This window comes from Molothrus ater, chromosome 1 (assembly GCF_012460135.2).
Source record: "Molothrus ater isolate BHLD 08-10-18 breed brown headed cowbird chromosome 1, BPBGC_Mater_1.1, whole genome shotgun sequence".
Classification (NCBI taxonomy): domain Eukaryota; kingdom Metazoa; phylum Chordata; class Aves; order Passeriformes; family Icteridae; genus Molothrus; species Molothrus ater.
This window is the reverse complement of record NC_050478.2, coordinates 130536312-130559065: the sequence shown is the minus strand read 5'-3', so window position 1 is coordinate 130559065 and position 22754 is coordinate 130536312. Positions and strand designations below refer to the sequence as shown.

The 22754-nt window shown below is 44.0% G+C and overlaps 1 protein-coding gene across 1 annotated transcript in view; it reads right to left on the bottom strand.

Annotated features, from left to right (window-relative positions):
• NIPAL2 (NIPA like domain containing 2) overlaps positions 1 to 21772 on the bottom strand; it is a 49728-nt gene extending 27956 nt beyond the window's left edge. Inside the window, 3 exon segments of the mRNA XM_036406671.1 lie at positions 3458 to 3526; positions 21679 to 21750; positions 21752 to 21772. Of these exon segments, the coding sequence (XP_036262564.1) occupies positions 3458 to 3526; positions 21679 to 21750; positions 21752 to 21772 (162 nt within the window).
• Positions 21773 to 22754: the final 982 nt, after the last annotated feature.

Below are 22754 nucleotides of genomic sequence, written 5' to 3'. Positions count from 1 at the left end.
TACCTTTCCACTTCAACTTCAGAGGTTTTCCTAGAGCCTGTCCTAGCACTGTCACCACCTGTAGGTTGGAATTCCTGTTGGAAAGGCAGCAGTCATCTCAACTTGCCTACCTCCTCTGGCTAAACAGGTTTCTTTCTGTGGGATTCTCTAGCTAATGATGTTTAAATAGAAAGCAATCACTGAAGAACTGTGGTGGTTTGACAGGAAATATATTTTCTGGGATGCTGTGGTCAGGCCAATGGGTGCTCAGATTTTAATATTGGCACCTAATGTGGCCATTGGGACATTGGATGCGCCTCTGAGAACACGGGGTTAAAGCAGGGCTCTCCCCTGGGAGGCTCTCTTGGGTTCCGGTCAGGGAAAGGTTCAGAGCTGCCCTGCCCGGCTGCGGGCTGGGCGGGGCAGGGGCAGCCATGCAGCCGGGTGAGGTAGGCCCAGGGGCAGCCATGGGGCCGGGTGAGGTAGGCCCAGGGGCAGCCATGGGGCCGGGTGAGGTAGGCCGGGCCCTGGACAGAAGGGAGGGGAAGGCCCCTGCAGGATGGAAGGGTGGAGGAGCACTGAGAGGCATCGGGCAGCCACCCCCTCCCTCCAGGAGAGACAGAGAGAGAGCCTGTGCCTGTGCTTGTGCCACCTTGAAATTTAATAGTGGCCGGCCAAGAAGGAGAAGGGAGGGCGGCGAGAAGGTGCCTGGCTTGGCAGCCATGGGAGTTCTGGACAGACAGAGCCTCAGATTTTTAACCCTTTTCTTGGATGATGGAAACATTACAAATGCTAATCCTCCTGGAGCTGAATGAGAAGAGAGATAGAGATAAGAGGAAATGGGGCATGAGAGAAATAGAGAAGAACTCAGGTGGAAGAGATGATGGAGTAGCTTATGCTGGACTCTTTGTGTGTAGCCATGGACAGAGCCATGTTTCCTTGTGATACAGGGACTGCATTCTAGGGGGAGGCAATGCCTCAGGACCAAGAGGGTTCGGTGTGGGTACCCCTCGGCCCCAGGGGGTGAAAAATATGGGGGGGACAGATGTCCCAAAGTTGAGACAGTGCCTTTTTGGAGTGGGACAAAGCATCCTTAAAAGTCGACCCTAGAAGCAGCTCTGGTCTGTGTTCAGTGGTGAGAGCGCTGGACATGAAAGGAAGAGGTCACCATTGGCACAAGAAGGACTCCTCCTCTTGATGAACTGAGGATTGAGTGTTCTGAGGGGTGGTGCCTGGACCTGAGAGTCGATGATTTGGGGGATGTATTGGGAATTTGGTGGAGAGGAGGAGGAGATGTATTTGTGAAGTTTTAATTTTCCTTGTGTGTTTCTTTTTTTTTTTTCCCTTTCACTTGTAGTTTAGTTAACAATTTTTTTTTTCCTAAGTGGGAGCCTGCTTTGCTTATTCCTGATCGCATCTCACAGCAGAAACCAGGGAGAGGGTATTCTCATAGGGGCACTGGCATTGTGCCAGTGTCAAACCATGACAAGAACCTTCTAGCTTTAATAAATCGGGTTACTATGAACAGAAACTTTCATATTCCACAACTTTCTGTTTCATTCTTTACAGAAAAAGCAAGAAGTAGCTTTATATGAGACCAGCACAACTTCTAAAATACTAGCTAGCAAAAATACTTCTTCTGAACAATTTACACAACAATGTCTTCTGTGCTTTAACAACTTCTGTTAGAAGACCTCAAAATGCAACTAAGCCGACAAGATACAGACTATAATGAAAAATGTAACTTTCTACTGAGTATGTATTCTAATTATTAAAACAGAAAGTATTTTATAATTGACATCCTACAATGTTTTACCACAGTTGTAAGGACAACACCTTCCTTTACTTTTATGATTTAAATAGTGTTTACTCAGATTATTTTATCTTAATTGCAGAAGAAGAACTAAATTGGCCAAAGTTGTTTTGGGGTCCAATATTGTAAAAACCTGTATGTCTGTATGCATTTATGGAACAAGTCCTGAAGGAGGTGACTCAGAAAGGTGCCCTCCTTGATCTGCTGCCTGTCAGCTCTCATGAGTGACACGGTGACTGGTGCCGTCTTGGCCACAGAGACCACGAAATAATCAAGCTTAAAATCCTTGTTGACAGGAGGAAAAGTACAGCAAAACCTCAGCTCTGGACATGAGGAGAGCAGACTTCAGGCTGTTCAGGGACCTAGTTAGAAAAGTCCCCTGGGATAGGTTTCAGTAGTGCTGGGGTCTGCCAGTGCTGGTCACTTTTTAAACATCACCTCCTAAGGGCACAGGAGCAGCAATTCCCCAGTGTCAGAAGTCAAGCAGAAGACTAGTTTGGTGAACAGGGATCTTCTTTTGGATCTAAGGCAAAAAAGGAAGGTGTGTGCCCTGTGGAAGCAAGGTCAGGTGACCTGGAAGAATAAGAGATGCAGCTTGCCACTTTAGGGAAAAACTTCTTGTGGCCAAAGCTCAACTTGAAGACAGACAGAAATGTGGAGGACAATAAAAATAGATTTTTCAGATATTTAATAGCAAAAGGCAGCATAGAAATAATATCAGCCTGTTACAGGATGTGGATGGGCACCTCACAAACAGGGACATGGACAAGGCAGAGGTGTTTAATGCATCCTTTGCCTCTGTCTTCAACACAGATGATGGACCAAGGGGGTCTCAGTGCTCTGAGCTGGAGGACCATGGCTATGAGAATGATCAAATTCCAGGTGGTTCTGAACTTGTACTGCTCCAGCTGGATCCCTACAAATCTATAGGGCCTGATGGGATTAATCCAAGAATCCTCAAAGAACTAGCTGATGTCATTGCAAAATCTCTCTTGATTTTGATCTCTCAGCTGACTGGAAGGTGGTGAACATTGTCCCAGTTTTCAAGAAGGGCAAGAAGGAGAACCCTGAAAAATTCCTGTCAGTCAGACAGGAATCAGAAATGAGACCTGTCAGTCTCAATTAAGTGCCACTAAAATATTGGAAAAGTTTATTTTGGGAGGTATTGAGAAACACCTTGACATCAACACAGTCATTGGTCACAGCCAGCACAGCTTCATGAGGAGAAAGTTCTGCTTATCAAACCTGACTTCCTTCTGTAACAGGGTAACCCACCTCACTGATCTAGGAAAGCCAGTTAATGTAATCTTTTTGGACTTCAGCAAAACTTTTGATACTGTCTCTTATAGTACACTTCCTTAATCCCAGGTTCAGTGGGACCACAAGTGACTCACAACTGGTGTTTCTTTCTGGCACATTGAAAGGAGGAGGACTTATGAATATTTCTTCTATTCCTGTATGACAATCACAGGACAGAACAGGCTGAGAGCTCCCAACAACTCCCATCTCCCAGCAATTATAGCAGGGCACTAGATTATAGTTAATGAAAGAGAGAAGGTTTAATAAATGCTACAAAAGTTGCACTTTGAACTTCATCAAAACCAAATGCGATGTAAGTACTTGCTAAACATAAACAACTCTGAATAAAGAGAAACCATATCATACCTGTATATTCAAAGAGACACTGATGAGAAAATTTGAAGCAGCAGCAAGTAAAACTCCAAACAGCTGAGTCTGCAAATCACAAGGCAAAGAAATACAAAAATACTTATTAGTTTAAGAAGAACAATATAATGGTGGTTTTCTGATAGCACATTATGGCCCAATCAAAACCAAATTATTGTACTTCTCAGTCACTGAGTTCATGCTGCAGTGAGTAAAGTGGTAAGGAATACCTCTGCATAGTTGACTAGGGCTTAAGTAATAAACAAGTGGGAATGGAAAGGCATGCTGGTTTTGCTGTCCTTCAGTAGAAAACCTTCTTAAATCTCATGAAAGACAAAACTACACAGTTGAAAACCACAAAGAGGGTTTTTCCCCCAAAAAAGGACCTAGTTTTCCTACATTATCCAGAAGGAAAACCATCAGCAATCAAACCATTCCTACCAGAACACAATTATCTTACATGTTAACATATCCACTATTTGACAGGGCAGCCAGGAACGTAGGTATCCTGAAAGTGTCTTTAATGTATTGTGTTACTTCATTAAAAAATTTCCTAATCAGACTGTCTAAATTTCACTAAGATTTGCAAGCTTTCTATGAAGCCAAGAAATTAAAAACACTCAAGCAGGATTCATTATTTTGGAAAGAAGTTGTTTAAAGATGCCATTTCAGCAAGGTCAAACAACATGTACTTGACAGAGCTTCCTGTCCACTGTCAAAATGTTCCAACACATTGCAAGCCATCCTAAGTGTATTAAAAACCCATTCAAGGTCACTTCTATAGTGCTGTGAGGATCCCCATTAGCTGGTAGAGAAGACAAACATAACCATCAGTTTTTATAAACAAGGTCATGGTAATATAACCCAGCATAACAACTGTTTCCAGGCTGTAAAGCAGCATCCAACTCTGTGCTTACAGCCTCATGTTTCATGATACTTACCCAAAAGGTCCCTGGGCAGCTCTGAACAGGCAGCCCCAGAGACTGCTACCCTTCAACATTTATAAAGAGCAACATGATCTTCCAAAAGCACTTGGAGGGGGAATTGTTGTTGTGGTTAGATAGTTCCCAGACTAAGCAAAAGCATCCCCAAAAGTGTGAAGAAACAACAGCCTTATTACAAATCAAATATAATATTTAAGCCAAGCAGCAGAACCCAACTGTTTCCAGCCCCTCTGTTTCTGTAGTGGCTTGGAGCTGGCAGGAGAAGCCGACAACAGAACTGCTCTGAGAGAAGTGCTTGGCTGCCTGCCAGGTGTCACCAAGACATGACTGATGGGTCCAAAGGGATTCAGGGACAAGAAAGCAGCAAGGCAGTGCTGCTAACTATTACAGCATCAGTGCCATAGCTTGCATACAAGAAGCATCCAGTGAGAAGCATTACTCAAGATTTTAGCCCATAGCCTCTGATGCGTGGCCACTGGAGGTCCTTCCCCTCTTGCATCCTCTCCCTAGGATCCTCCAGTGGGATCCAGCAGCATGTTCTGGGCTCTTACACACACACTGTGTTCTTCATGCTCTGGGAACACCCCTCCCTGGAGCCTGGGACACCTCAGCACAGAGGTCCCTGCAGAGATCAGCACCCACTGTTACAGGGACACACAGCCTCCTTCCACTCTGGGGAAATGCTGCCACATGGACACCACCCTCTGCAGAAGCACAGGGGATGGGTTTTCCTTCCTTATGCCTTAATGCTGTAGCATCAGATCCTGAGCACTGATCTTGCCCAAAGTTTGACCACTTCATCCTGCCCACACAGCAGCTTCAAAAAACAGCAACTAAATCAAAACTGTTTTCTTGCTACCGAAGATTTGTACTTTTTAAATGACAACATGCTCCCTTGTGAGGAGGTGGAGAAGTGGCCTTGTCAGCCTTGTCATGAAGTGTTTAAGAAAAAGGAGACAGAAGGGAATAGAAAACAGAATCTGCCCCCTCATTTACCCCATCATTTTACTGCACTTACATTAGTAATTGTAACAAATCCCCACTACTCCCAGCTGAGAACTCAGTCTCTCTGTGGCTCTTGTTGTTCCAGAGGCTGATCCTATCGTTATGGCTGCATCTCTGGATGCAACCCCTTGCAGCTCCTTCCTCCCAGTATTCAGCTGGGGGTCACAAACCTTGCACAGGACTCAGTAGGCAACCAACACACCACAGAGAAAACACCATTGATGTGAAGCCAGACCACAAGAGGGTCTCCATCCAGCTCTTGAATGCAGCTGGTGAGCAGAGGATGAGGTCATGTGTTCCATTGGTCATCTAAAATAATGTGCTAAATCAGATCCATGTGTGGGTACTGATGATGACCTGAGTGTGTGCCTCTAGAGGCTGTGAATCAAATCTCCAGCAGTGGGTTTTCCAATGCCCTGCATCCTGGGTGTCCTCCCCAGAACAGCAACTGCTTTTGCACCACAGTGGTTGCTTCACCAGGTACCAGTGAGCTTGGCTCAGATATCACTGTGGGACGCGTAAGATTTCTATCACAATGACCTGCCTGTGTCTGAACAGAAACAATCTTACAAAGGTCAATTCTCTTCTTGGAAAAACACAGAATGATTTGGGTTGGAAGGGATCTTAAATATAATTTAATTCCAACCTCTCTGCCACGGGCAAGGACACCTTCTACCATGCTGGTCAAAGCCCCATCCAGCCTTGAACATTTCCAGGAATGGAGCATCCACAATTTCTCTGTGCAAACTGTTCCAGTGCCTCACCACCTCATTGTGAAAAGCTTCTTCCTTGTATCTAGTCTAAATCTACCAACTTTCAGCTTAAAATCCTTATCCTGTGACACTCCTCTGTGCCTAACTTAAGCAACCTCCTGGTCTGCACCCAAGGAAAAGCAGTGCACGTGTACAGGCAGCAGGCTGGGTTCAAACCTCACCCCCATGGCTCAGGTCACCTTATGGCAATGACCACATGTTTCACCTGAGCGTTGCTGTTGGCATATATACTGCAGTGCCTGCTCCAGGCTGACAGGGGCTCCTGAGCTCTGCTCAGCATGGGGATAGCACCATGCTTCCAAAGGCAGGGCTGGACACACCCCTGAAGATTGAGAGCAGAGCACAATGCCCTAAGGAGGTCAAACATCACATGGATCCATTCAGGGAGATGAGATGAAAGCACAGCAACACCCTGCAGCTACAGCATGGCAAAACTGTCTCATGTGGGTTCATACCCACATGTGCTTATATTAAATTAAAAAATGCGGGGAAATGCAGTAAAGAGGAAAATTACATTGCAAACATCTCAAATCAGAGTGAATCAAATCAGCAGGCAATTTTTAATGAACCAGGGTTACCACATACAGCAGCACTCAGAGGAGAAAAAGCATATCTCAGGCTAGGAAAACCATTCATGAAAGACAACCTGCAACTGAAGACAGATCACAAAATTGCTGTACTGCCCTGAAAGCCACCAGAGCCCTTCTGTTCCCATCTTATCATGTGAAAGGCTTCATTATTTGTGCAGTGTCTGCCATTTAATGTCCTTCAGAGGCTAAAGGACTGGTGGAACAGCCAGTTTAATAAGTAATAAACATGATATTCTCTGAGTTTCCAGTTGTGATATCCAGTTGTGATATCATCCACAGCACTGCAGAGCTTCCCACACATAAGTCTCAAGACAAACCTCAGTTGGGGAATTCAGTTGCAGACACAACTTCAGAGCCATGGTACTGCTTCAGTCAACTAAGGACTTCTACAGGAAAGAGCTTTAAATATTCAAAACTGTTGGCATAAAATGTAAGTTTCTTCATCACTGAAACATCTGTCTGAGCATACAGGCCACTTTGTCAGACCCCAGATTTCAAACTGTTGACATATTCTTCCAGTGCTTCCAAATGCATGAGGCTTGTCAGAGAAACAACCTTAAGTTTTCCAGAAAGTAAAAAACAATACAGAAATTTATTTTACTTCACTTTAATATGTTTTGGAACAAGCCATTAAAGCCACCTACCCACTTTGAAGTCCTTCCTAGATAGCCCCTGAGCACACAGACCATGGACTGAGATTGTGGATCTGCCAGCATTTTACTTGGTAGCAAAGAGGCTTGAGGAATGCTTTCCTCGGGCCTGCTGCTCCCTCACTGCCCTGCTCGAGTTCCTGAAATAATGCATCTGTCACAATCCGTCCTTACGAACGGGTGTCGTGGTGGTTCGTAGGGGTGACCTCAGGGTGCAAAAGAACCGGCACGGTACAAGGGGGTTTGCAGTAATAATCAAAACAAATGCACCTTTATTGAATGACCACAGCAAAATGCGATAGAGGGATTAAGGGAGAGAAAAAGATAGAGAAAGAGAGAGAAGAGAGAGAGAGAGAGGGATATAGCTACCAACAGAGAGACAAAGTCCTTTGGTCCAGTCCAGTCGAGGATCCGCCTGTTACGCTGGGAGATCCCAAAATCTCTAGCTAACTCAGAGGTTTTTATTATTGAAAATTGTGAGGCGGGGGGAAACAGATGTACTAGGGAATAGCTGTAACAGGTAGTCTATGTTCTCAGCAGTAAATGAGAGCCACTGTTTTCTTGGTCCAGTGGTCACAACCTGCAGGCAAACATCTCGGTTTGGCCAGCTTGCCTCCCCCACACACCTCCCCCGGGCTGAGGGTTTCAGTCCCAGTCCTTGGAAGGAGGAGAGGGGCCTTTTCACACAGGAGTTTCATGTCTCAGTCCTTGATGGAAAGGCTTCTTACATCTCAGTCTGTCTGTCACGGTGGTTGTAAAACAGGTGAGGGTCTTCTGTGGGAGACCACCTGAACTCAGGAGAAGTCCAGCCAAGCCGAGAGGTGGGACCAAAGCTATTGTTGCAAAAAGGGCACAGGTGCCCCTTCTTCTTCTCAGTGTAGCATACAGCAAACACACCTGTGAAAACAAGTAACTTAACCCTGTGCTTTCAGGTCTCAGGGCCTTCGGCGTGTGACTTTCTCCTTTAGAGCCAGAGATTCTAGACAGAGGAGTCTTCTCTTCAGTGGTCCCCAAATGACGATCGTGAGGCAGATGAGGGAAAATTCAGACAGACTCTCACACCATCCAAAACATACCCCATTACCATTATGTTCTTTATCAGCCACATGCCAATGTTTAACACTAAAGGAGGGTCAAAATTCACAATTCACAGCAAGGGTTTTAAACTGGTGACCCTGTGCAATTTGTCAGGAGTGACACTCCCCTGTACAGGGGGTGCTGGGGTAAATGAGCTCAAGAAATGGCAAATTTGCCTCAAGCAAGGCACCGTCAGCACTCCCTGGCATTCCCATCCCAGCCACGTGAGACTCCTGCACAAGCTGAGGTGTGGGGGAGGGAGGGTTGAACCATCAGCCAGGAGAAATCCATTTGTCACGTGGAGTGGCAGCACTATTTTGCTATTCCAAATAAGTGAGCAGCAGTGTGGCACTGGCTGGGTATGGTCCTGCTCCCAGCGCTCAGGCAGGATCTGATGCTTGTTTACCAGAGAACCTTTTCACATCATTCTGACAGTATTTTAAAGTGACATTTTACATGCAAAGTCTCTATTTATTGTCAAAGTAAAATAAGGGGTTTATGGCAAATGAAAGCCAGGCTGAAATCTTTGGCAATAATTCCACTAAGTTTATCACTTGCAGACTAAAATCTGCATTGGAGACTCAGTTATATGGTGAAATGCAATTTATCCATATTACATGTGTGTTTTCCTTCCTAGAGCACATTAAACTGCAGTTGCCAGGTCTGTGAAATGAAAACTTAGAAAAAGGAACATAATTTGCATTGACTAAAAGGTATATGCCATTATTTATGGAAACTTGCTATGCCTATAAATTGAACTGATGAGCAGAAAAAACCCCAAACACTTTAAATGTCTGTTGCCTGCTCACTCATCAAGGCTAGTTAAAGTGTTGCTCCTTTTTTATTGTTGATTCCTCTACGTATTTGTGATCTAAAGGTGTTCCCAACAAATTTAATGGTGTGTACTGTTTCAAAAGCTATGCACCATTTCCAATAACTGGGATTTTGTCAGACCTCAATGGATCTTATTAAAAAAAAGAAGAGAAAGGGGTGGAACATGTTCTAAACTTCCAATTATGAGTTAACTCTGAAGCAAGAGGAATTCAGAGTCCTTAACAAAAACCATATTTTTCAAAGAGCTACCATGTGGAATTGGGAGAGGCTTATCATTTAGCTATTATTATTCACAGAGCTCTGGCTGTACTCAGTACTTCACAGATGTATAAATAAAACAAGGCCCTTGTTCCAATGGTTTTCATAGTGCAATTCATATACTCAGATATCAGTTAAGGTCCATATGAAGTACTGAAGGACAGCTGAAATAAGAGTAAAAGGGCAATTACCAGTGTGGGAACCTGAAATGAAAACGCATTTGATTTTTTCATTGTGACATAAAAGAAAAGGGGCATTGTTCAACATTTGAGAAGGAGAGAGTTAAAACATTTGGCATCATCATTGTTAGGAATAGAGAGAGGAGACTTGGTAACTACATTACCTCACAAATTTAAAATTTATCTTTTTTCAGGAAAGTAACAAATTGCAAAGGCTGGAATGAGAGCATGGTAAGTTATGAAAAGGTGGGGGAACTTCAGAGGATACAGCAGCTGCAGAAATGGGACTCTTTTATTTATCTCTGGGTTTTAATCTCTTTCCTGAGATCCTAATTATATTCATCACTCTGATTATTTTAATTCATATACATAGCAGGTAGCAAACCAAGGTGGAGAATATGAACTGCGAAATAAAGTAACTAAAGTAACTTTTTATGTGCTTACTAAAGTTATATACAAACATATCCACCCACTGTATTGTTAACAAGCCTAGAATCATGGAGTTATTTAAGTTGAAAAAGACCTGTAAGATAATTCAGTCCAGCCATTAACCCAGTGCTGCCAAGTCCATCACCTAAACCCCTAAGCACCACATCTACATGTCTTTTAAGCACCTTCAGGGATGGTGACTCAACCTCCTTCCTGGGCAGACTGTTCCAGTGTTTCAGAACCTTTTCTGGGAAGAAATTTTTCCTATTGTACTATTCAAACCTTCCCTGACACAACCTGAGGCCATTTCTTCTTGTTTTATCACTTGTTACTAGGGAGACAAGAATCACCCACCTCACCACAACCTACTTTCAGGTACTTCTAAGAGACCACTATGAGTAGCAATTTTTTTTTCCTTTTTGAAGAGTTAAAACTAAACCTGTCACTTCTACATTACAATTTCTTATTCTCAGGAATGAAATCTTAAAACTAGAAATAAATGGGAGAATGGAGAAGGGGCAGAATAGATTTTTACACTGTTTCCACGAGCAGCCTGTGATACTTTGGGACATTTTAGTTCCTAGGATATTTTGCTGCATAATCAAAGACCATTTCATGTTCTTAATAATGCCTGCTAGATTGAAAATATAAACCCCTCCCATGACTGTATAAAAACATCAATCATAGCTGAAAACATCTTAATACAAGATTTTCTCAAGTACCATCACATATCATCTCCATGGCAACTACAGAAATTAAATACCAGGAAAAGCAAGAATAGGATTGTAAACTTTTGCCAGTTTCCAGGTGACACAGGAGAAACAGGGAGGCCAACTAGCACTGCCTGACCAGCTTCTCCCCCAAAATGGCCAGTTGGCTTGGGGATATGCTTCTATTGCTGCCTAGGAGCAGGCTTTCTGGATATCCCTGTCTGACCCAGGCTAATTCCTGGTCTACAAGGTAAGGTCCAAGCCTAGGAATATGAATCCCCAGAAGCTACAGTCTGGCTCACATTGAGAGGCTGTGCTGTTCCTACCACATGCTTAATGTGGCTCCATGGACCCCTAAACTGAGAGCTAAGGAGGTGACACAAGGCTTATGGCAAGCTGGAGGCAAGCTCAAAAGGGAGCTACCTGAACAATGAGTAAACAGAGCTGTTCAGTGTCACAGCAGGCAGGGCAAGGCACAAGGAGTACTCTCAGAGAGATGTCTCACTCTGCATGCACACACAAACCTTGCTTGTACACACAAATGGGCCTCCAAGCCAAGCGCAGAGAGCTCGTTCCCTCCTGTTATTGTAGTACAAGTCTTGCTAAAGTACAAATGAGCTATTTCTGACTCCACCTCAATCAGAAACAGAAAACCCTGAGAGAAATGTAACCAGCTTAATACATTATTTAGCAAATCCTCAAAAGAATTTTTATGTAAGAATCTCCCTTTACCAGTTGAGAGGAATGGCATGCCTCTTCCAACATGCACCTCTCCAGCATCCCTTTCAAACAAAGGCAGGCTTGTCTCCCATCCTAACTCAAATAATCTTCTGTTAGCTGCAACTAACCCTTCCTTTGATCTTCACAGAAAATGCTTCTCCATGTCACAACCTGAGTGCACATGCTCAGTTATTGAAACACAGTCACCCATGTCAGACAGGGGTAAACACAGGCAGGAAATCACGATGCTCCCAAGCCAGTGGCACTTCAGAAATATTCTAACAGGAATAACAACAGGGCAGGGAAAAAAGAAAAGACTTGAATGAAGTTGGATCCATCTGTTAAAAGAATTACTTGATTTTATGTCAGGGGAAGGAGCTGCCCTTCCAGTCTGCTGTTCCTGCAGAGGAGGGTTGCTCTTGCTTTCCTTCCTGCACCTCTTGCACTTGGCTCTCCTAGTTTGATTTCCAGAGTGTTAATCATTTACAGATAGTTCCTAATGCAAAAAAAATGAGTGGACTCCAGAAGGCAGAACCTTCTGCTTAGCAGCATTATTCATTTAAATATAAACAACTGCTAGATTATCAGCGGTGACCTAAAACAAGAGGTCCTGCACTGCCTGAAATATTCACACGTATATAGATGGGTGCATACACATAAACACACAGCTGGATGCTTTTCATTTGCAGATACTTATGATAAAAAACTGTAAGATGAAAATCTTGGAATGAAAAAATAAACTCGAAAGAAATGGCCTCACATGCAAGTTTCTTGCAAGGGCCTGAGATATAGGTAGCAGGCTCATGTTTGCTCCACTGTCTCCCTGTGACACATTGCAGTTGTACATTTTGACATTTTACTGCAAACCAGTTTACTGGCAGTTTACAGGTTTAAAATATAAAAAGTATTATTAGCATTTTGTAACTCATAGTGAATGCTGACATAAAGAGTAGGTGTTTAGTTCACAAAAATCCAAAGCATATAGTTCATATCTGCCTTCTGCAAGAGGAAACTAAGACCAGTGTAGCTGAATGATCCCTTCTATGTACCTTTAACACCTTTTTATATACTCTGTTGTACTTACAGAGATAACAAGGTGGTGATGCTTTTCCCCTAGTTTTGAGCATTGTTGGTGTTTCAGCAACTGTATCTTATGTGGATTCTCCAATATATAACTTGTTGTCTCTTTTCTCTGCTATTTTAGCATTAGTATAGGATTTAATGATTATAGAGCTTCTTCTTGACAGGGATTACTATGGAAATGGGGTGAGGAAGATAAATTCCTTTTCAGGAATTGAAGAGATGAAGGAGAACTGAGTATCCTTTTCATGAGCCAGATGCTATTATCTCTCACATGCATGCTTTTTAAACCATGCACTGCTCTTCAGTTTGTCCTGGCAGCCTCAGATGTGTGGTTATCACAGCAGCCAGCAGCTCAGCCTCACACAGCTGGAGCCACTCTTCCAGCAAGATGGGGGAGAAAATTGGAAGAGTAAAAGTGCAAAAACTTGTGGGTTGAGATAGAGACAGTTTAATAAATAAAGCAAATGCTGCATGAGAAGCAAAGCAATGTCAGGAATTCATTCACTGCTTCCCATTGGTGTATAAGTGTTTAACCATTCCTACAGAAGCAAGGCTCTATCTTGAGTAATGGTTACCTAGGAGCACCAATGCCAAATGTCCCCTTTTTCCCTTCTTCCCCCTGCTTTATATGCTGAGGACAACCCCATATGGTATGGAATACTCCTTTGGTAACTTGGGGTCAACTGTCCCAGCTGTGTCCCCTTTCCTGCTTCTTGTGTCCCCTTCCCCTTCCTGCTTCCCAGCCTACACATTGATGGGGCAGTATGAGGAACAAAGCCCACCTCAATGCTGTGCCAGCACTGCTCAGCAGTAACTAAACATCCTGATTGCTAGCAGTACTTTCTCATCATAACTCCAAAACACAGACCACACAAATTACTATGAAGAACATTAACTCTGGTGAAAAAAAGTACAATAGTCAAGAGATGGAGCTAGAGACTTGATCAGGTGAAAGCTGCTGTTATTTGTTTGACAGAAGCTTCTGCAGACAGAGGAGCTTTGCTCTTGGTCATCTTGACATGATGACTGAGTCATTGCTGCATGATAACACAAACACAATGAAAACGTTCATGGTGCTTTAGTCACTGCTGAGAGCAAAAGACTGTTACTGAAAGAGAAACAAAGGAAAGAAAATAATGTGATAAGAAGTCAATAAATAAAAGAACCTTGAGACAATTACAAAGCAGAAAAAATCCCCAAACCCACAACAATACCCCCAATAAAAATGGAAAAGAAACATTAAGAAATAGTAGGTTAGAATCATAAAGCAAAGTAAATGGAGTCACGATCTATTTACTCCCAAGCTGGAGCCCAAAAAATTAAACTAGGCTTTAACTGAGAGTTAACTGTGTGGGTACAAGTCTGTTATGCACACAAACCCCATATTTTGGTTGTTTTTCACAGGAACATATTTACAGTGGAGATACCCTTGGCTGTTGAAGAAAAGGCCTTCAAGTACAATCTGTATCAGCTGGCAACATTACTTTGTTTCCATTAGGATGACAGTCAAATCATCGAACATGTTAGCTAGGACTCTAGTGGAGGTTTCAGCTCCCATGAGGCTGATTTGGTTCTAGGGAATTAAATGGCAGCAAGAGGTAGACTTGTCCACAGAGGGACATGCACTTCTATGTTACTACCTCACCTCACCACCATGAAGTCCTGTCCAAGGAGCCAGTATGTGCTTTGCTCTGAGTCATTGTTTTCGTGTGTGGAGGGACTTCCTCCAAACCTTGCACTTCACCATAGACCTCTACATTACAGGTGGTTCTGCAAACCACAGCAGGATACAAAGGAAATATAGCCAGAGAGTGGCTGTGTGCCTCATCCAAGAGTTTAACAACTCTGTGACTTCTCACTATCATAGCTCCATAACCTCTCTTCATTTCCCCATTATGGGCAAAACAGTTCATATCACCAAATGGGGCCAAAGTTTCTAGCCTAGATGATGTAAATCAGCCATGAACGTCATCGAGGAGAGTGGAGCTCTACCAGTATAACCTCAGTCCAAGCAGCACACACCTGTTCAGTTTGATGGTCACTATTTACTTTTGAGCACACTGCAAATATCCCTTCCTTAAGAGCTCTGCTCCAGGCCTGGTGTTGATTCGCACGCCACCTGGCTGTTCTTTGAAGCTGCTGGCTGCTTGTTTCAAAGTTCGTATTAGTCAAAGCATGGGAAGCATATCTCCCCACTGCTCACATTAGTGAATGCCATTTTTCTGGGACAATCCATGGTGACATTATAAACATGAGCATAACAGTTTATACATGTCACCAAAACTCCAAATGAAATAATCACAGTCTTCAGTTGCCAGGTTAGTAAAAGGTCCCCACCTCCCTTATCACTGAAGTGCACAGTTATTGTTTGTTCATCTTTCTAAAGCCTTTTTTGGGTTTTTTTGATTCCTTCAAAGAGGACTTAATCAGATATGGCAGACTATTGGAGACAAGCAAGGATAAGATTCAGACATATTTGTTATCAATGCCCAAAGCAGACTTCAAGACCATAGTAAAAGGATCATACTTAAGCTCTGAAGAGCAATGCAGTCTTTGGATCACAAAATCGTAAGGGGCTGGTGTTACAGGTGAGATTTTACACGAAAGACAACTTTTATTTTAAAAATTATATCCATGAGTATTTTCCTGTCAATTTACCCAGACAAATTCCCTCATCAAGGAGTCAAATGAATGCTAAGGCAAATGGAGCACCAGAAGCACAGATTCAAGGCGGGAGCAACATTACTCCTTTGTGTGACAGCAATGTCCCAGATCCAAACAGCAACCTCGTGAAATCTCAGGAACAGACAGGTGTTGCATGAGCAGCCAGACTCTCACCCTACATCACTTTGCAACTCACAGACATGCTGTGAGACTCGAAAATCAACACAGTGGCCACAGCCAACTTAACTGAAAGTCATTACTTGTAGACTAGCCTAGAAGATGGCGACAGGAAGGGCAAAGCACTACACTGAGCCAGGCACGTCCAAAGGAGTGTAGGGATTCAGATTCAGGCCATGCCTGCTCTTTCCCACTCAATGCTGACTAAGGGAAGGGAAGGACTTGCCCTGCTCTGCTGGCTCCACAGTTTAAGCCCTCTAGTCAGTGCTAAGCTGGATATCAGACACAGCCTGCACTATGCACCCCATTTTTCTTCAACATTCCATTTTGAAGCAGTCTGAAGCAAAACTAAATTCTGCACTAGGTAGGATCTGTATAATTAATGACTCAAGTTTCTTTTCATTTGTCTTCTGCACCCCACTTTCTGACAAATGACAATTGTATTGTAATGTTCCTTAGTGCCTAGAAATTTCCTAATTAACATTATCACGCCTCTTAAAACAGATTAGTGTAATTACAAAGCTCCTGTTTAACTTGCAGTCACCTCAGTCATCAGTAAAAAAAAAAGAAAAAAATCAAATGCAAATGTTCTTTAATGTCCTCAGAAAAAAATTAAAACTCATTTTACCATAGCATTTGCTGGGAAGGGAAGCATGGAGAACAGTCAGAGATTTGTGAAAAATAGCCCAATGTGAATCAGAAAACAGACACTCAGACAAGCTGTAGCTGGTGCTTAGCATGGCCCCAGCTCTGCCAGAGCATTCATTTCCAATGTCCTGCATAAGGTGTCCAGGAAGAGCTACCAAGACTTCTTCAAAATGAATTGTGAGCCATCGGCCTAAATAAAAGGGTTTTGCTCACCAGTTTCTGTTGTCTGTCAGGCAAGGAAACACTCCTGCAAGCAGCTCTGCCAGCAATGCTGAAGAGAAGAAAATGTCCAGAATAGATGGACTGTGAGCTCTCCCACCATCAGCATTTGCTTTGAGTGTGTGTGCCCCAAGCTCAGGATGTGGAGCTGGGTTGGCTTGCTGCTCTCTGCTGCCCAGCACCACGCTGGGCTTAGCAGGAAACTGCCACAGGCACATGGCTCTTTCCAGGCTTTGTAGGGGGAACCCAAGCAGGATACTAGAGGCCTGCCAATAGCACACACTAGGAAATTCTGCTCTGGGACCCTAAGAAGTGCCTGGTGGAAACCAGATAAGCAGGTGACTCCTCAAGCAGGCTGATAAAACTCCATACTGCCTCCGGTCTTTGGGCTACACCCCCATTGTCCCAGACCTGCTGCCCCATGTCCAGCCTCCTCTATATTCATAGGAATTCATGGTTTGCTCCCACTCTGCTTGCAGTGGTTGATAGAAAAAAACCCTATACTTCCCTATGGAATTTGATAACTGGGATGATACAGACATGCTTATAGTGTTGTGGAAAAGGACAGGCAAGGGGTAATGCTTTCCCATATTTATTTCCCTTACCTTTGAGTCATGAGCAAGTTCCCCAACAGCAGCTGATCTCCCTTTTTAAGCTGGAGGCTGCAGTCTATAAGCTGTGTGCTCATTTCCCATCAGAGATGTGATCTTTGCATCTGCAGCTGATGTTCAGCACAGCAGAACAGATGTATGAGGTTAAAAAAAGATATGGGCAATATTTTCTAACCAGTGTTCAATTTTGCCCTCTTGTGTCAGCTTCTTGGTCACACTAAAGCTAATCAGAACACAACCCTCAGCAGATCAGACCTGTAGCTCTGGCAGAGCCTGAGAGCTTGTGTGCAAGCTAGCCCAGTTGAGAGTCCTGCATTTATGAGCTAAAGCCACAAATTGTTTTCTAGCAGAAACTAGTTAAATGGGCATAAAACCATGGAAAGTTGCTGGATTCTTGACAGCAGAACAACACTGGAAAATCGTGCAATGCTTCTTGCTTCTAGCTGCAGTGGGCAGAAACTGAAATATAGGAGATTCCATCTGAACATAGGAAGAACTGTTTTACTGTGAGGCTGACAGAGCACTGAAACAGGCTGCCCAGAGAGGTTGTAGAGTCTCCTTCTCTGGAATGACTCAAAAGCCTTCTGGACACTATTCTGAGTAATGTGCTCTAGTGGGCCCTGCTTGAGCAGGGAGGTTGAACCAGATATCTCCAACCTTAGCCATTCTGTGATTCCTTCCAACCTTACCCATTCTATGATCATGTGCTTCATTATAAGATTTAAGTTTTGAATTCCCATATAAGAGATTAAAAAAGTTGCATTTGAAAGGCTGAAGAAAGTCCTCTTCCTAAGTTTTGATTTATTAGGGCTGAAAATAACATACATTTCTGTAATACCTAAGAAATTGTATGCATTTTCTCCCAAACACATTTCCCAATAAGATAAAGGAAACTGAAACTGCATGAACTCTGAAATCTCACAGGCAAAGGACAACAGGATGACATGGAGTCAGTGTTTTGATACTCTTGTTTGCTTTCAGTGAAGGGTTTTAGAATAAAGAGCTGAAGGGATGGTGTTGAACAGGAAAAACTTCACTGCAGTCTTCACAGATGAGTACACCAGCAGAAAGCCGGGTGAGGACATTTGTCTCTACTTTCCCCATGCTCAGGGACTGGTTTACTGATTAACCTGTAAAAGGTAACATCTGTAGTGCATGAGGGAGCAGACTGGAGACTGAGGTATCCTACAGAGACAGAAAAAATAACATAAAAAACCCCAGGAGGGTTTGCCTTCAACTTCAACAGACTTTCTCTTCCTTCCTGGAGAGGAAAGATGTCCTGATTGAAACCCACCTGTGCTGTGGCTATGCTGTCCTCTGACTCCCACCCACATTTCCTATGGACACCTTGACTTGCTTAGAGCTTTTCCTAATTGAAAGCCATGGTTGGAAATGCCATTGCTTAAGTATTTAAAATGTCCTGGTGATTGTTTGTAGGGATTTACCGTGACAATATTTTTCTCTGATGATGGTGCCAGCTGAAGAGACCCTCACTGTTTCTGGGGTGCTTCCTGAGCCAAGGCAAATGGAGAGAAAATCTTTCTCTCCATGGAGACAGCTTCCTGCCTTCCTGCCTTGGGTCCCTCATAGCACAGGTGAAGCAGTCCCCATGGCATCAGAAGTACCAGCAGGCACTGGAAAAAATGGGACCACCTTGCTGAGGCTCAGTGGCACTAGACATCAAGCCCTGAGTTGAAGCACTGAAGATGTTTCTCTTGAACAGAATGAGATAAAAACCTCAATTGTGGCATTCCACACAAAATCTAGATTTCATCTATATGATAGAAGGCAGAGTATAAAAACCTCTACAAGAATCTGCTTAATCTGTGGGATTTCTTCTCACACCTGCTAGCAGCCACCACCGCTGACAGATGAGACCCCGCAAGGCATCAGGCACACACTCACCACCTGGCAGGCTCTGATGGACTCTGAGGGGACAAGAGGCCACAGGTCCATCTGAAGGAACTGTCAGCATTGTCAACCCCTAAATACAGAGCAGAAATTATTTATTCCTACAACCCACAACATAAGACAATCTTTCAAGGTGGCTGTCTGGGCAGCCAGTAATAACTCAGAGTCTATGAAGTGACAGGCAAAGAAGGAAAAAGAAGCAGAAGTGAAATAAATTTCTATCTCTGGCTCAGCTTCTGCACTTGAATAACTACACACAGAGTCTACACACAACAGACATGTGAAATGCTGAGTTAGAGAAGAGTTCTTATGGGGCTCTGAGTAACATGGTCGAGTGTAAGCTGTTCCTGCCCATGGCAGGGGGTTGGAACTAGCCAGCCTGCAAGGTCCCTTCTAACCCAAACTATACTATGATTCTATTTTATCTGAGCTCTCAGTGACTGTTCTCATCCAGATGTTTTCACCTACTCTGATAATACAAAGTCAAACCAAGATCAGCACCGTAGATAATAATCGCAACTAATCCTGCAAATTGTTTTTATCCATAAACAACAATATTGTAAATAAGTAAAAACCTATGAGAAGTCCTGAGGGAAATAAAAATGTATTACACTGAGGCAATTACATATACTTTCTATTAAGCAGACAAAGCCCACATGTTGTGGCTTCCTACACTCATTGCTCCAGCACACACAAAAATATTACGATATTAGTTTGCAGGAAATACTTCAGGTAACTAAGTACATATTTCATCAGATTTTACTGCCCCATTAAACACACTCATGTCCCATAACACACCCTGCCTATACAGGGAGGGCTGTGGGAGCATGGCCTGGGTTTTGCTGATTTCAGAGATGCAGCTCCTCAGGCAGTATCAGCCAAGCTATATCAGCTATGCTGATGGCAAGGAGAAATCCTACCTCCACTGCTCTTGCCCATGGCCATGTGTGCCCCCTTCCACCCTTATGCCAACAGCTAGCATACAATCAGCCTGATCAGGGACCTCTTGGGAGAATAATCCCAATTAAATCAAAAGACAAAGAAACTAATTCCAACACAAAGCAGCATTATACTACACAGTCACATGGACACAGCCACTTAAAGTTTTCCAGGGAGCTGAGTGTTTACAGACATCACTGAAGGCCTAGTCCAGTGCCATGGATTTCCCTAAAGAATATATCCGATCTGCTGCTCCTGGGTGGATGTGTCTGATGCCCATGTGGCACTAGGCAACCACAACTGGCAGCTGTGCCAAGCCCCTCATGTCTATGGCTCTTGAAAGGGGATCTCACTCTTTCACCTCCTCATGGGGTTGAAGGGGCTGAAAAATACTCTCCCAAAAGTAATTCACCTCAGCTGTCTTGGGCTGCTCCCAGCCAGATCAGAGCCAGTGCAGTTATGGTCTCCTGTAGAGGGAGAAAACAAAGAGCTCCCTTTCAAACCAACAGGACAAAATTACCTCAAGAAAAGGGGAAGGGAAAGAGCCCCTGTGCAAAGACCTGAAAATGGGATGGTCCACTGAATCACAGGATAGCCACGAATGGGAGGAGGGAATTGTTTCTGAGGCTTCCAAAAATGTAAAATGTGAAAAAGGGGGTGGACAGAAGAATGTAACTGTTGGAAAAATTAGGGCTGGCATCAACATATGACCCATAGCTACCCATAACTGCTCCAGAGCTACAACTAAAGTAAATAAAAGAACAGAATATCAGTCTCACCCACAGACACCCAAGCAGCTCTAAAATACTATTAAGGTCTACCCAGAAAGCGACCACGTTTAAAAAACAGCCATAGTCATGCAACAACCCCAAGGAGTACAGGAGCAGGACTGGGAGGTTTTCCAAGCAAACAGAAACCCCCCACTTTGACATGCAGGTGGGTATCCCCATGCCAAGGGAATTCCTGTTGCTGCCATCTTCTTGGCAGGTGGGCAAGCTCACAGCCTTGGGACCCCAATTCACAAACCCACAGTAAAACCATTGGCTCCACATTCTTATCTCCCAGTAAGAGACCTCAGCTCTGGTCCTGAGAAGCACTGCCACCAGCCATCAGCCAGGAGTCCTGCTGCTCCAGGGACCTGTGCACAGGAATTCTCAGTTTTCCTTTGCTCTGAAAAATGCACCCTGCCAAATGGATATCCACCCAGCAGCAACTGCAGAATCCAGAGGGGACAGTTTCTGGAACCTTCTTCAGGCTATCACCTGCTACTGGGCTGCTCCTAGAAAAAGGGACCAGCTAGTTGCAAGCCTTTTATGCACAATTTATGTCAATACTTTCCATCATGACAAAGTGGTTTGCCTCTTATGTAGAGAAAGTCAAGAATGCTGGGTATCCTTCCATGCCTTCTAAACAAAAAGCAGAGAAAAGGTAAAGGGTTTAAGCAACCTCCAATTAATTTTTATTGGTAGCAGATGCTTCAAATTGCTAGCTCTTAGGGGCCGCTTCAGTCTCTCTTTTGCAGTTGCCTAAATCCATTGACAGCAGTGACAGAAACACAGATGACAAAAACCAGTGCTGCTCTAGCAGAGAACAGAACAGCTCTGCCCAGTTCCTGCTCAGAAAGGACTGCTTGGAGAGGGAGCCAGGGCGGCACAGGCTGAACTATGGGGTGAGGAGGGAGCAGAGCCAGCAGCAAACAGGCGCTGGAATGGGTCTCTTCAGAGGACCCAGGAGAGAAGCTGAATTCAGTGCCCCTCTCCCCAAGCCCTGCTGCTGCTGGTGCTGCACGCTGGCACTTACCTTGTGTGTGCTGTACCAGGGCCCAGACAGGGGCCCGCTCCCAGATCCTGCTCCCCCAAAGGATTCATTCCAAGGTGCCTGGGATGATGTCCATGGCCCTCCCCTCGGGCCCCAGCCACTGGCCATGCCGTGCAATGTCACACCAGTGGGGAGGGGTGGCCCTGAGGAGAGGTGAACAGGACGTGGCACTCTCCTCCTGATGTGAGAAAGGCTCCTCACATCCTCTCTGCATGCAGATGTGTGCAGATTGCTGGTGTGCACCAGGACACCCTTAGCTGGAGTAGTTGGAGCACAGGAGAGGAAGGGGACCTTGACAGAAGGTTTTGCTGCTCCTTCCCAGGACATTCAGGTGCCTTTTTTTTGGTCTCTGACTTCCCCAATGCCCCACCCTCCTCTGAAGAGGCAGCCTGGGAATTTAACTCCTTCAAATCACTGCCTAAACCTAATGGTTAAGTATTAATTCCTCACTGCTAGATTGCAAAACTTAGAAGTTGTTGTTCCCAAAGGCAGATAGTCACTTACATAAATTCTTACTTATGTCCTGTATTTTTCTCTTCTAATTATTCCTGAATAGTTTCTTTTCAGAGACTTCAGTCAATGTGTTAATTCTCAGTCTGTGGCTTTATTCATTCATTCTTTTAGTTTTGATTTGATCATTTGTTTCTTCTGGGGAAAACAATGACTAAACAAGCTCATTAAAGTGAGTGTAAAGCAGGCAAGGTACGAGCCTGGCAGAATTACATAGGAGACAGAAGTAGGCCTCTCCAGAGAAGCATAGAAAGAAATACTAAGACACCACATCTTCAGGCTGTTGACAATACAACTGCATGCAATCCAGAGAGCTCATCCTGTACCTTGGAGGAACCGACTTGCATTAATTCATTCCTTTGCTTAGCTGGGTTTGAAACCCAAAGTCTTGACAATTATTTCAGCAGACAAGGGTCAGTGGGCAATTATTCTGCTCCCTGCTATATTGGTTTTCTCCTACTCTTAAGAAGAACTGGCATTGATTTCTTAGTCCCAGTAGTGCTACCATCAGCAAGCTGCATTGAGAGAGGACAAGTCAGCATGCAGGA